Source organism: Amborella trichopoda, chromosome 3 (genome assembly GCF_054954075.1).
Source record: "Amborella trichopoda isolate Santa Cruz 75 chromosome 3, AtrichopodaSantaCruz75HAP2 v2.0, whole genome shotgun sequence".
Lineage (NCBI taxonomy): Eukaryota > Viridiplantae > Streptophyta > Magnoliopsida > Amborellales > Amborellaceae > Amborella > Amborella trichopoda.
The window spans coordinates 47,818,167-47,834,032 of record NC_142338.1 but is presented as its reverse complement, the minus strand read 5'-3'; the positions used below and the strand labels follow the sequence as shown (position 1 = coordinate 47,834,032).

The following is a 15,866-nucleotide window of genomic DNA, read 5'->3' as shown; positions in this document are numbered from 1 at the left end:
AATAGTAATAGGACAAGTGTGCGCAAAAAAATTCGAACCCAAGGAAGTGCATTTGTGTGGACCCTTTTCTCTTTTCTCGGCTAACTTCTCATAATATTGTGCTCCTAGAGGTGAATGCTGTACACTTGATCCCTGCATTCTTTTCCTAGATTTTTGGGGTCTACTTTAAAACCGCAATCTGAATCTGCAGATAACATATGCGCACCATAAAGTCCAAAGCAACCATATGAAAATAATATCCAAATCTCCAATGTCCACTTACAAAATAGAAAACCTCTCTCTCTCTCTCTCTCTCTCTCTCTCTCTCTCTCACACACAAAGCTTGTTACCCTTAAAAAAACTCTAGGGTCATACAAAAACCAAGAAAATACAGAAACCCATAATCACAATTTCAGACACCAACTTCTTTAGACCCCCAGACTTGCTCGGCCCCAAACTCCCTGGACTGAAGGGCATCATAGGTGAAGTCCAGCCACTCCCATTTGGGGCACTCGCGGGTCCCACTGCTGGCAGCTGGTGCATCGGCAATGCTGGGGGTGGGCTGATGGGCAGAGGGGCACTTGTCCCTTTGGTCATATTCTGCCACATCAGCACCCCACCAACCCCGTGGCATCGAATAATGGACCCCACAACACACACATTAGGCTCTGTAATCCTCACAGTATTAAGGAAGACTCCCCTCAATTCATCATTAACCATCCTTAACATGAACCCGGGCTCACAAGTTGGAATCATGGAACCACTAGGGAAATAAGTAAGGTGATCAAACAAGAGAGGGGTGGGGATAGAGTGGCTGAATATGAACTTCGTGATCTCATTCTCAGAGAGAAGAACACTCGACAGTGCGATGTCGGTAGGCATTAGGAATGTGATATTGAGAGGGATTTTTCTCTCTATCATTTGAAGTAAGAGGACATAAGAGTAGTACTTAGCAGATCGCATCTCCGAAATGGCCACATCAAGGTCTGTATTTGGGATTGAGGCCGACATGTGTTGGCTCAGGCACAATAGGAGGAGAAGTATGAGCTGTGCAGCCATGGATATCTCATGAAGTTCTCTTCTAAAGAGAGCAAACGAAAAAGAAGCCCACTTTCTTAGAGCGAGCTTAGTTGCTCCAAGACTCAGAAACGGATAAAGAAACTCACCCAAAAAGACAGAGATGGAGGGACAGTCAGGGAGGCCTGGCAGCCATTTTTAAAGGGATTTCGAAGGTGGGTTTTGAGTGTTATATGAGAGAGAAAGACAGATGAGAGAGAATGTGTGAGAGAGAGGGTCATGCATGCTTTTAAGCTGCCCTAACAACTACACACAGATGAAAGGGGAGAGTTTATGGATGATCAAAAAGCATGGCTGTAAAAATGGTTAGTTTAAGAATCGCGGAAAGGCTGGAAGGGGGTGGTGAGAGAATGCAATCTTCAAGAAATAATGACTGAAATGACCTCATCTTTCTTTTGAATTTATCTGAAGAGCCATCATAGCCCTTCCAGAGAATCCCCAACAGCTCAAAGTGGACAACTATGCCCTCAAGTACAGCAGTTTGGTTAAATGTCATATATGCCCCTAAAGATCAACCATGCTTGCAGGTCCATTATCATATGCTTATAAATCTTCATCATCATCATCAAAACTTTTTCCCAACTAATTGCAATCAGCTAAACGAATCCTGGTCTGCCAGTCTGCTCTATTAAGAGTCACACCTTGTGCTTCCATGAGTCCCCGTATCTTTTCTCACCACTTCCAGCTATGTCCTTTTGCGCCTACCCTTTGCCCCTTTTTAACCTTCGCCCCTTTTTAACCTTCTACTCGAACTAACTTACACCTCCTAACAGGTGATGTATTGGTTCTTTTAAATCTTCATAAAGCAATAAATCTGCCAGTAATAATAAAATGACAATAGTAGTTGTAGTAGTAGACATTGTTGTTATTATAAAGATAAACAAGGGAAATTTATCAATATGCACCTAACTTTTCAACAAGTTAACAGTTTATCGTATTTCACCTATTCCAGCTCATCGCATGTGTATTTTAATGGCTATTTTGAAATTTAATCAAAATGTATAGGTCAAATGCTAAATATTAATCACTTATGTGTATTTTGCTTAACCTCCTATAAAACAATAATGAGTAATGATCCTATGAGACCCTCCCACACCCATGTGTGTAGGACCCCAAAGGATCACCATTAAATTTAGCATACATCTCTAAAAAAGTTATCACATGGATGTGGGACTTGACTTTTCTAGAGATGTGTGTCAAATTTAATGGTGATCCTTTGGGGTCCTACACACATGGGTGTGGGAGGGTCTCATAGGATCATTACTCAACAATAATTACCAACTGGAAAATACGACTAAATTGCGAAACAGACCCCCTTTATTAAGCATTTGAACAGAGTTTTTTGAGATGACCAAGCATAAACACCACAAAGAATAATCAAGTAAAAGAAGGGAAGAATTATTTTTAAGCACCAATACTTAAAATGACTAACCTTCAAAGTGAATCTAGCAAGTGAAGCCAATACAGTATACATGATCGTCCCTGCAACCCACATATATCCGGCCACCAATCATCAAAGGCGAAGAGAATATATGCCCTGGAAGGTCCATTTTTGCAAACTCAAATGAAACTGGACACTCTGAAGCTGCCGCCTCTTTATGTATATTTTCAGCTGATATTTTTGATCTAACTCTAATCACATGAATGATTCCGGAGGAGCTACAAACACAGGCTAGTCTGACAAATAACGAAAAAAAAATGAAGGGAATAAAACATTAGTAGTAGTTGAGGAGAAAACCATGCCCCATCATACAGTGTAGAAAGAATGACCTTTGGAATTGAAGCAACTCCGAAGGGTTTTCTGCTACCTTAAAATCGAGTTCTTAGGAAATCTTTTATAGATAAAAAATTCTCTTATTTTGGGAATGACATTTTTTTGGCAAAACATGGAAAAAAGAGTAAGAAAAGATTTAAACCATTCCTCTGTGAAGTATTTATGCATAATATCCTGTAAATGTTTCCGAGAGTTTTGCCTATATGAGAAAAACATAAATAAATAATAGCAAAATAAACTCATATAGCCAAAAAAAATAGGATTATAATAATAAAGGGTACACCCCATTTGTTACGAGAACTTTTTAATTTTCAAAAAAAAAAACTGGAACATATTATCAATGATCCAACATATTCGTATAATATTGATTGAGATGGTGATATACCTGCATATTATATTGTCAGGCCACAACATGAGTTCTATATTTTCATCAACATAAACAGAAGAAGTAATTGGCTCTCCAAACTGATGCTCCCAAAATAGATTTCCCTTCTCCTGGAATCAGAAAGAAAAAAGAAACAATGCGTAATGACTAAAAAAAATTCAATGGTTCCTCTCAAGAAGTTAACAGTGCTATTTTTTAAGGTGATTGTCTTAAAAATTAGGAACTCCTTTTCTTAACCAACAGAAACACTCACTCTGGCTAAAAGGTAACAGAACAATAACAAGTCCAAACATCTTACATAAGGGAATGACATTTTTGCATTTCACAATTTTCAAAATAACTAGGATCAAGGATCAGTAGATTTCTACAATTAAAATACAAAATTATATCAATCAAGACAACAATGAACATAGTTGCCATTTTATTCTTAGTCAATGAAAACTAGATTATCATAGATATAATAAAATCAACACTCCAAGAAATCTAGATTATCATAGTTAAGACCCCAAATTCACCTTTTCATTCTTCCAAAAGCAATTTTTAAGGGTGGTTTTTACATATATCTGCTATTGCATTGGTTAATTCAAGGTAACACCTTTTGGAAGAAACTTTAAGTAAACTCAAGTCTTGTCACACCAGTTCAAAAGATGCCAAATTTTGGTATATTCCATCCTAGGAGCTGCTTCAGTGTAGCTTCTTTCTAATTACTTGGAGTAAGTTTTTCTTATGAATCCTTTTTTTTTTAAGGGTCTAAGAATAACACCTTTCCACTGCAATCATTTTCACTACCAATCCAAGATTTCCTCTAGTGACTCTTTAACAAAGGAATCCATCTTCATATTGCAATATGAAAGACAACATTCTTGGATGGTAGCCTATGGTTACACTTCAAAGGATAAATATACCAGAAAGATCACAACAGACACTTGATTAGTCTAAAGAAAAATGTAAGAACTTCAAACACAGTCTTGCGTTCACTTTAACACTCATTATAAAAAGCTGCCTTGAGAGAGCACCGTGCAGGAGAGGAGAACTAAGAGCATGTGCAAAGATAGCAAATAGCTAATTCATTATTTCGTGAGGTTAAAACTTTAGAAACTTACCACATGAAATGAGTAGAGAGAGCCATTTCTCGAACATATCAGTACCTGTCAGGAAATCCAATAAACAAAATGTGACCACTACATTTGGCATCTCTATGACAGAGGCTCATTGATGCGGAAAGCCTTTTTAATTTACTAGTGCACATCAAATAATTTCCAAGTCAAGTCTACACAGGTAAATTTCCAGGCATGATTGGACATGATAAGGAGATCTTCTATTTTTGACATTAAGTGAACTTTAATATCAGACCTAGCAAAGAAAAGGATACCTGAGGATAAAGTGCCGGTGAAATACATGCTCCAGCAAATATTGGACCACCTGTGACTGCCTGAAATCCAGTAATTTTATCAAATTGAAGGTGCCAAATAAATGTAACAAAGATCAAGAATATTTCATCTCAGAAATTGAGATTTAAAAAATCATATATGTACATGGCAAATGCATTTTATATGTGCATGGGGTATTTCTGTAATTTTAGAAGTTCTGTGCTTCATACTCTTTACGGTGAAAGACTATTATTTCTTTTGGGTTGAACTGTAATGGTATCATGGCCATAACTCCTTGATTCATGGCCATAACTCCTTGATTCCATGGAGCCTTTTTGTGATAACTAGTTTGGAATACTTGAGCGCAGCTCAAATCTTCAACAAGTAAATATTCAAGTCACATGAATCCCTAAGTACCCACCCTCAGCTTTGCTTTGATTCAATCAACATTCTGTATTAGATAGGTACATTTCTTTCATAACACATTTTTCTCTTTCCATTGGAACATAGGTACCCCTAATTTGGTTCTTTTCCATTCCTTTCAACTGAAATGGCGTGATCCGACCTCTAAAGACATAGATGGTATATGAATCATTCCTGAAAGTTTGAAATTTACATGAGGCATACCTTCCAGACAACAGAGCCTCTGGAATTCAACACAATGACTTGCCCATTCACCAAGCAACATATAACTGGATAAGCAACACCACATCAACATAATGAGAAAGGTGAAATGATGATCCATTCATTGGATGTGTCCTTCAATAGTTTCTATTCAGCGTAAAAAAGAAAATTTTTATTAATTACAAGAAAGAACAAATTTTCAATTACAGATATTTCCAGAAAAACAAAATACAAGTAATTTTCATTTATTTTGAAAATACAATATTAGTGGATTTATCTTAGCTAGCTAAAACAAATGACACACCATTTCCATTAGAAGAAACCATTGAGAGAGACCCGAATATAGGAGCTTCTGACTCATATAACCACATGATAGGAAATGGCAACTCTAGTGATACAGCTGTTACCCGCCCACTTGTAGATGGCACATAAAGCATGCCACGTACCTGCATAAAGTATTATTAACAAAATCAACACGTCAGATCAAACAAACGCACATGACAAATGTGCTTAAGCACAAGTCCAATAGGATAAACACTAATATATGGCGTCAGAAACAAAAATAAGGAATAATATAAAATCTCTTGGAAAACAGAAACATTTCACAATGACAAAAGAGCACACACCACATCAGCAACTGGTGCTCCATATATGCTTCCTCCGCAATTAATCTCAGAAATACAACAATGGTTTTTGTAATCTAGAGCATATAAATTATGATCATATGATCCACACCTGCAGACATTTGAAGTAAAGCATGAGATGATGCGGCTTTCGTATCACAAGAAATATCATGCATTGAATAATTCCAAAACAAAAAATCCTTTCAGTGATTCCTAAATTAAAGACTTCTAATTAATTACACGATAACCACACTCATGCAGGCAGGAACACAGGATAACATGCCAAGCTAATCATGGCTGCACAAGTAAATTTCTAGGGAATCCTTGAGGCATAGACTTTTCCTTGGTCAATATCATTATAGTTTATGGGCTAATAGGTAAGAACCCATTGATTCTAAACCCCCCACCCCCTCCTTCAATCTTACAGTCTAATTTTTAGTGCTGCCCCAATCAAAGCAAGGGGATGTCTACAAACTTTGCACCAGTCAGCAAGTAATGGCATTTGCATCACTTCATGCTAAAATATCAACATATATACCTTGATTTACAACATGAACTCACTACATCTTCAAGACAGAGCCCTTTTAAGCTGATCTACATGGTACCACATCAGGAAACACTAGAATCCATGATATTGTCATATATTGTTCTAAAGTCTTCATAGATAACAGGTTTCACTTAGAGTTTGCTTTGAACTTGTGAAATATTTTGGCATGATCACTCAACAAAACAACCAGATTTACTTGTTGTTCATAGACATACGAGATCATGCTCAGTGAAGATATTTATGATGCAAAACAAAAGTGGAGAGTTAATTGCAAACTATCTATAAAGAAGTGCCATAGAAGTGTATAGAAAACTAGTCTTACCACACAAGACCTCTGGATTTGTCCACTAATGGTTGTGACTTGACCTTCAAAACATCAAATATAATATTTAATCAAACAAATTGCAATAAAATTTGCATCTTTCAACTATGGTTGCACAACAAAACAAACACTTGAATTCATAGCATGAAACGTGTTGACATATGTCCACAGAAAAGTAAAGGAATAGATAAGTAATTAGGAGATAAAAAGACTGCAATTCATGGAGAATAGATGATTGAGTATCATTTAAAGAAAGTGAGGAAGAAAATAACAGAAATGATTTTAGAGTTTTCAAAATGAAGAAAGGACGGCTCATAGAGAAAGGTGGAGAAAATGAACAAAACGGAATGCCAAAAAATGAAAGCATTAAAGAAAGATGGAAGCAGCTAAATTAGGTCTAGGTCAGCAAAATTCTACAAAATAATATGGCAGCATCAAATGCATGCCATTTCTTTTCATTTTAAGAAACTTATTTTCCATTCATAAGGATCACTTATTCCTCTGTAAGTAATTGTCCTTAAGAATTTGTTATTATAAGCAGAAAAAATAAATGTTCTTGCAAATTCCCACAAAGAGATTTTATTTTGTGGGTTGAAGACATTTTTATATGATGCTTCATTGAAATCTTCATTTAAGAGAGAAACTAAAAATAAAGTAAATAATAGGGTTCATAATATGTGAATGACACTAAACACAATCAAAAGCTTTATAAGAATCAATCATTGTTCGCCCAAAGCAACAACAAGCAAAATAGCAACATTTAATCAATTAAGCATACCTCACCTCCGGTTTGGAAGGCCCATAAAATGCGCCCTGTCATAAAATTGATAAAATAAACCTTTCCTTTGTAGCATCCAACAACAATCTGCGCACAGTTCAAATTTGAATGAGATAAGGAAGATCATCACAGTCAATGCAAAATAACAAATTTCAGTAAATAGTCAAATAAAAATCCAGAAGTTATTTTATGATTATTACATAAAACTGTCATTAAAGGAAAAGTAAATATACCTGACAAAAATCATCAGTAACAGCAGCAGAACATTCAATTCTACCGTCTAATTCGACCTCCCACAAAACATTGCCACTGAAACCACCAAAGTGATATTTATTATTTAGCAAACAGCAAGTGCTTGCTTGTATGCCTCTGGTGTTTATAATTTGCATAAAACTTAGAAAAAATATATTTTGAAATACACTGTAAGGCTTAGAATGAGTGGAGTATTACTGGGCATCGATAGATACCAATCTTCATCAAGCAATAAATTGCTCATTGACATACTATCACAAATTGATAAACTAGAGTGAGTTTAAATGGGATATTGGGCATTGTGAATTGAACATAACAAATACATGGTCATAGTTTAATATAACCATGATTAACATGCCTATAAATTTCTATGCTATTTTGCCTAAAAAAATTATATGCAGTGTGTGTCCTCCGGAATTATTTATATTGTCATGCATCATTCGGTGTATTTTACAACTGAGGTGATATCTTTGATTTTTTACTTCATATAAGCTCCAATTCAGATGCTTGGTATCCTCACAAAAGGGTCAGCCCAAAGAAGATATAACTTCCCAGTAGACAAACTATCATTGCACAATACACCAGCACCAGGACATAGGGTTATTTACTCATAGCAGGGGTCTCTTCATAATCTAATGCAATGCTACAATTATTTCATGCATATTTGTAAGAGCATTTATACAATTTAGCCTCAAGTCACATATGCATCAGCCTGCAAAGAGCTTTCTCAAGCTTTAGTGTAAGCCTTTGACATGACACCCTTTAAATATCTGGAGGTCAACACCCGAGGGGGTTAAAGATGATGGATGCAGGGGGGACATATGACAGAAAGTCCTCTGAAAGTAATCTGGAAATTCAAAAATCAATTGAGTCAGAGGCGGGAAGACTTCACTATCATCAGTTATACCCTAGATTCCATACTAGATGAGAGGTGAATTAAGGTGTTAGTAAGCCCTTCTATGACAGAATACTGGAAGGGAGTCTCCCTACTTCCCTCTTCTCTTTCTCATTTAGAGATGGAGTTTCAGAGACAAATATGCAAGACACTAATGCAAAAGTAAGTGCTGGGAGCATATCTACAAAATATTTTCCTCCATAAAATTGCATGAGAGAAAAAACCAACCAGAAGCACAATCAAATGCTTAATTCTATTATCCAAATTTCATTTGAGAGAAACAGCAAGAGAGAGAAAATTAAGCCGAAAGGGCATCACATTAACCTAGACTTTACCACTTTTTATGCATGTAGTCTGACCAGATGATCGGACAGTATAGGACAATGGAAGGACCATGAAAAATGGATAGTTAAATATTGTTACGACTTCACTCCAGTCACTAGCCCCACCTTCGGCATCCCCCCCCTTGCGGTTAAGGTAACAACTTCGGGCATGGCCAGCTCCCATAGTGTGACGGGCGGTGTGTACAAGGCCCAGGAGTTATTCAAACGGGTGTTATATCAGTACCTTCCAAATAACTGAAGTACAGTAGCCTGATTTACATCAAAAAAGGGTAAAGCATATGATCTTGCCAGTTCAGTATGGCAATCAGTACAATAAAATACCATAACTTAAAATAACCATAAGGAATTCAGCCATCATAAGTTCTTACAAGTCCTTCAAGGAAATAATAGATCTTACCTCAAAGCATTGACACATACAAAAATGTGCGAGTGAGAACCAATGAACAAGTAAAAATCACCATCCTTTAGCACCACCAATGGAGAAGCATCAACACAAGACCTCAGGTTAACATTCCACAGTTTTTCCATTCTACCACTTCTATCCTCTGGAACTTCAACTGACTGCCATGCTTGATTAACAACATTACTCTCAAGCTCTTCCTTAAACATGAGTTTATTGCAACGACTAAATGCAACCGAAGTCGGAAGACAAAAGCCAGAAACCCAAGCACTGTTATGATTTAGAAATCCACTTTCCCACATTCTAAAGCTATTACTCTGTTCGAAAGATTTACATGGAGCAGTGGCCTCCTTTCCAGTAAGCATTTTGAACTGATCTTTGCCAATTTCTTTCATCAAATCATGCATGCCTTCACTGTTATCTGCTTGGTAAAATTTACCAGGCAATCCGTTATTGTTTAGATTTGAGATCATGCCATAGGAATATGGAGTGTCCTCCTCTCGTAATTTCAACGATCTTTTTGAAAAATGATATGATATATCATTTAGTGATCCTTTCTGGTCTTCAAGAGCATTTAAAAGCATTTGAGGGCTTGGAAACTTGTAAAGAAATCTCATATCAATGCCTAAATTATGGGCAATTTGTGCAGCAGCAATTGAATTTCCACCCATGGCAAAGAAATCATCATGATATCCAATTTCTTCAATCATAAGGGCAGAACAGAAGGCCTACAGAAATTGCACACAAATATATATCAACTAGGAGGAAGTCACACAAAAGCCAATCTAATGCATGTGGCCAACAATGAAAAAGACAGAAACAGGAAATGAGAATCTATAGAGCCAAACCAACAGTAGAAGAGCAAAAAATTGAACCTTTTTGATGATTTGCAAAGGTTCATGGTCACTTGCATCACTCACAACTTCAACTCGACTTCTCTTTTTTCCAGGAATTGACCTTATCAACAAATCATAATATATTTTTCCCGAGGAAGATAGGGGCAAAGATTTAACAAACAAAAACTGGCTAGGAAGCATTCCAGATGGAAGCCTTTCGGCCAACCATCTTTTTAAAGAAGCCACTAGTCTATTAGAAACCCCAAATATATGAACGTGATCAAACCGCTCTTCCCAAAAATCATTTATAGTCGACCCATCCATTCCTTTCCATACAATAAAAGCACTAAGACTGAAATTCTGCCTTCTATGAGAAACCACTGCAACATCAACCACATCAGGATGGTCCCTCAAACTATTCTCAATCTCCTCTAAACCAACTCGTTGCCCGTTAACTTTGACTAGACGGTCTTTCCTCCCCAAGAAAACATAATCACCACAGGCAAGCTTCCTAGCATAGTCACCAGTTCTAAAGTAGATTTGAGCTCCATTATTCTTGGTAGAAGTACCATGAGGGAGTTTACAATCTAATGACAACTTTATAAAGTCTGAAGATGTATTGTCGAAATCAAATAAATATCCAACCGAAAGACAAGAACCTCCAACCCAGATTTCCCCTTCATCTGGCACATTGATTCTCCAACTAGTATAACCTCACAACCAGAAATAGGAATCCCAATTGGAACACTACTCAGCATCTCAGTCTCTAACATTCTGGGTAAATTTTTGCAGTCAAAAAATGTACAGTCTCCAGAGACCTGAAACATCCAATTAGGTTCATATTAGCATTGACACTGCATGCGTAGAAAAGCTTCAGAATCTGCATATTACATGATACAGACATTCAGGGATGGGCCACTCATTGGTTTATGCACTCTAAGATCCATGGATGAGTCCACTATAAACATGTAAAAACTACAAGATTTACATTTTTCCCGCTAAGAAAATACTTATTCAGCCAACAAGATTTAAAGGTATGTTCTTTCAACTGCAGGGCATTCACTACAAAGTATTGCTGCAATCATTTAGGTTATTCATCAAAGAATATTTAGATGCTGAATGAGAATGAGAGCTCTGAGAAGTTGAAGCTTAGTCATATAAGTTTAGTCATAAACAATAATGGAGATACATATTTTGAGTATAATAGCAAAATGGCCACAAATAATGAGCTACAATAAGAGAGAATAAAGTAGAGAGAGAACTTAGTTGTAAAGTAATGCTCTGATAAGCATGAGATGACACAGTAGCTTTTAATTTTAGCCTAGATGCAGAAATGGGTACCTTATAAAGAGTGTGATTGTAGCAGTCTCAGAGATGGAACTTGACTAGAACATATGAAGCAGTATTCTACCAACAGAGAACATATATGCAATACAGAGAATACGATTGACAAGGTACTATCTTTCGTATAGCAGAAACAGAATAATTTATTTTCCTTATTAACCATAGCTTGCCATTTCCTCAATTTCTAAGAATATAAAAAGCATCAAGGAAATGAAAAGGCTAAAGGAAAATACAAGTGTGTTCAAATTCAGTGAGGGATTAAAAATGAACATGCAAGAGGGCAACATGTGTAGACCAGGGATCTGACCTCTGTACTTCCATAAATATTTAAAACTGAAGTGTGAGGCAATAACTCATGAATGTCTTTCCACAAAGATATGGGAAACACTTCTCCACTAAGCACTAACATTTGTAACGAATTCCATATTGGCCTTCCACGTGAACATTGCAGTACAGGAAGAAATGCCCTCACAAGAGAGGGAACAGCAATTAGTCTTGTAATATGGTATGCCTGCAAATGCAACAACGGTAATAATTTATATATATATATATATATATTAAGTAAAGGTTATGATTGAGTAGTGCTGCAAGAGATAAGGTTACAAATAATAAGCAAGATACCTTCATAATATTTATCAAAGAAAATGGATTGGCCTTCAATTGATCAAACGGAGGCACTATCAAAGGTGCACAAGTAAGGATGGCACAAAGGATTTCCTGTATATGGTCAATAAAGCTGATGGACGTCTTGAACAATAAAACTTCTTTTTCATGGAGCGGATAGAAAGCCTTCATCCACAAGAAACGATTAATAAGACCTACAAGAAATAAGTACCTTAGATATTAAAATAGGCGTGGAGCAAAGACCTACAAGAGATAAGTAACTTAGATATTAAAATAGCCGTGGAGCTTAGAAACTGCATTCAAAATTTAAAAACAGAAATAAGGGTAGAGAGGGGGCCAGCTGTGTTTGAGGATGGGCGCAGAGGACCCTTGAATTGGAGAGTTGGAGGAAAGGCTCTAAGCATTTAAAGCTAATTCTCGAAGTGGTACATAGAAGTTTTCTCTTCTCTAAAAGTTTCCTAGTGCACAAAAGTGTTCTGTATCAAAGCTCAATCTAAAACAGTGGCAATTCTCTTTATACATTAAATTAGAGGCAAATTGGCATCTTCGTAACTTTCTAATCTGGTTCTAATATAATGAGCTCTCTTGGGATTTTTTACCACCATATCAAGTCATCAACATAATAGGCCCATACCTTTTTCGGTACCACAAACACCCTTAGGCATACCCGAAGATCCTGATGTATACATAAGATAGCAGAACAATCTTGGATTTGGGCTCTGACAAGGCCAGGTTATATCACACTGATGGATTTCCTCTTGAGGCTGTCCCTTGACAAAATTATTTGGCAAATTCAAAACAGGGCACCTTTTGCTAGCAAGTAACCAGTCTACACTATCTTTTCGGCCAGCTTCTGTGTTAGAAGGAGATTTGTAATTCATAATGAGACAAGCCTTTGAAGAAGAAATAATGGATAAAATTCTCTGTTTCGGCCATGTAGGATCAATAGGCAAGAAAGCCACTCCACTCAATAAAATTGCAAGAATCACAACGATATACTCTACAGAAGGGGCAATGTGAACCCCTACTATTCGTGGGTGATCATTCAAAGGAGATATTATGCTGTCTTTGGCAGCCTTAACGGAAACATTTGATTCCAAAATGTGCATGATATGAGCTCCTTGAGACTCGGGTTTTTGCTGGGAATCTTGAGACGCATCTAATAGTTGACCATCTGAATTCCCTTTGCCTCGAAAATAATCTGCAAATGAGACCCAAATATATCCAAGTTAACGAAATTAGAGCCACCATTTCAGTAATTTCTCTAGAGCAAGGTTCACAGGAAATGTCCTTCCATTTTTTATGAATCTTATGAAAATATTAATAGTTATTGTTTTGAGATTATTTCCATAAACGGGCCCCCTAAAATACATATTCAGAGCAAAATATTCCCCAATGGACACTTGAACTGTGCCTTAAGAGGAGGAGGAGGAGGGATGGGGGGGGGTAGGGGGGTGGGTGGGGGCCTCACATTAAACACTTGGAGGTCACCTTTATCTTTTTCTTCTTCTTATAGGTGGAGTGAGAGCATATGGGTCCATGTTTGTCTGTGTATGTGTGTGACTGTGTGAAAGGGAGGCCCCGCATTGAATAATTAGAGGGCATCTTCTTTTTCCTCTTCTTCTTATATGTAAAAGGAGAAAGCACATGGGCCTGTGTGCGAGAGATACACACCTTGATCCCTTAGGAAATTTTATAGGTCTTAACTAGTATTTTTTTTTGTTTTTAAGGGAGTATTTTTTTAGTGCCACTAGGCACGTAGGGATTTGGGGGGTAAGTAGTTGTAAGATCATTTGATGCCAGAAAATAAACAAAAATCCCAATCTTTAACTATCATTGTGAAATAATTAAGTCCACTGTTGAGTTTAAGTAACCAATTAAAATATAAGATTAGGGATACGGGGGCCTATGTGAAAGGGGTGTGAGAGTTCCATTTACTACAAGAGTATCATGTTAATACTTCAATACATGAAGTTTCCTCTTGTATGACATTGCATTTGCATTTTTGTTGGCATTGATTTTTGTATAACATACTTCCAATCTCTGTATATTAAGTTCCACTTGCTATAAGAATATCACAAGAGGCAATTGACACTTCAACCCGTGAATGTTCCTTTTGTATCACATTGCATTTGCTTCTTTTTTCTGGGTACTGATTTTTGTATAACACCCTTCCAATCTCTGTATATACTACATGTGTATGTGCAAATAACAAAGAAGAACAGAGACAGAGGAAATAAAAAAAGAGACAACGAAGTCAATTACACACAAGATGAGAAAGAGAGAAAGGTAAGGAACCATTCAAAGAGTTTTCCTAACAGAAAAACAAGTTTAGAAAGCCATTAAAAATGTTAACCACAGAGAGAGAGCACAATACAAAAGCTAAATACAGAGAGAAACCAATGTAACAAGAAACATTCAAAAGCTTACCTGAAACCCTGATCAAATCAGGATCATCGCCCCCATCAAGAACTCGAGATATCCTCTTGCTCAACGACCTAACAGCCAACAAAATCTCTGAGAAAGTGAAGCATTCATCGCCAGGATAAACTGCCGAAGAATTAGGGGAATTTTCATGGCCATCAAATAACTCATCACGTTCAATATCATCTGCTTCACTGGTTGATGGGTCTGGGGAAATCGTAAAGTGAGAACCGCCACGGGCGTGGATGACTGCGACCTTGTTAGGGCAAGAAGAAGCCGCTCGAAAAAAAAGGTGGGAGATGCAACAGAGACCACCTTCATCTTCAGAGGTAGCCATGAATTAATGGTAAAGGATTCACTCTCATTCTAACTCGACCTGTAACGCCATGGACACTCTCTCATCTCCACGATGTCTTAAATCAAATGGCAAAACAGTGGACTCTCTTTCCCTCTCACACGTCTTATCGGAGAGAAAACAAGAGCGTGTATATTTGCAACATCCATGATGGAACTTTGAGGGTGCGGACAAGGGGTCTGTGTACTTAATCCAAAAGTCGTGAATCGGCGGTTCGGATCGGCCGAATCGGTCGTATGAAAAAATTTGAAAGAAATATTTATAAATATTATTTTTAATAAATCAAATAAAAAAACTTTCATGTTTTTCATTCATATGTGAATGCTAAGATGTTCCGTATAAATTTATGTTAACTATTAAATTTACATCACACAAAAAAAAAATCATATAATTATTATGGATGAAATATCTTACAATATCATCTAATTTAAAATATATTATTGATAATTATAAGAAAAAATAATAATTTACATTAAGGTTTAAAAAAACGGATCGGTGCTTTTTAAACACTGACATAATTCAAAAAAATAAAACATTATTTTAAAATGGGAAAAGTTGATATAAGGTTGCAACCTTAAAATGCAGAATCACAGATATACCTCAAACATCATTTGAAAATATTGTTTTAATGTTAAAAAAACCCTCTAATCAATCATCTCAACATCAAGATCTATGAATATGAAAAAAAAAAAAAAATTGGATCTCGTAAATAGTTTATCTTACAACACATTATCTAGACTGTCAATTTTCAAGATTTTTATATATTTATAGATCTACTTGATTTTTACCATTTTTGGAATTTAAAATTTTATAATTAGGTACGAAAATAGATTTTAAGATAATACTAAGAATTTTTTACAAAAAAATTACATATTATGATAAAATTTTAAGGTGCGCCTTAATCGGATTGTTT

At 36.4% G+C, this 15,866-nt stretch overlaps 1 protein-coding gene across 1 annotated transcript; it reads right to left on the bottom strand.

Annotated features, from left to right (window-relative positions):
* Positions 1-209: 209 nt before the first annotated feature.
* LOC18443826 (AMP-dependent synthetase and ligase family protein) lies at positions 210-15,086 on the bottom strand. Its single transcript, XM_088861037.1, is given in 18 exon segments — positions 210-1,870; positions 2,489-2,733; positions 3,216-3,325; positions 4,319-4,363; positions 4,588-4,647; positions 5,213-5,277; positions 5,514-5,655; positions 5,836-5,944; positions 6,702-6,745; positions 7,480-7,566; positions 7,713-7,788; positions 9,368-10,098; positions 10,246-10,901; positions 10,904-11,024; positions 11,858-12,061; positions 12,172-12,368; positions 12,809-13,375; positions 14,605-15,086. Coding segments are annotated over 17 exon segments (3,777 nt in total). The 5' UTR covers positions 14,936-15,086; the 3' UTR covers positions 210-1,870; positions 2,489-2,501.
* Between the last annotated feature and the right edge of the window lie 780 nt (positions 15,087-15,866).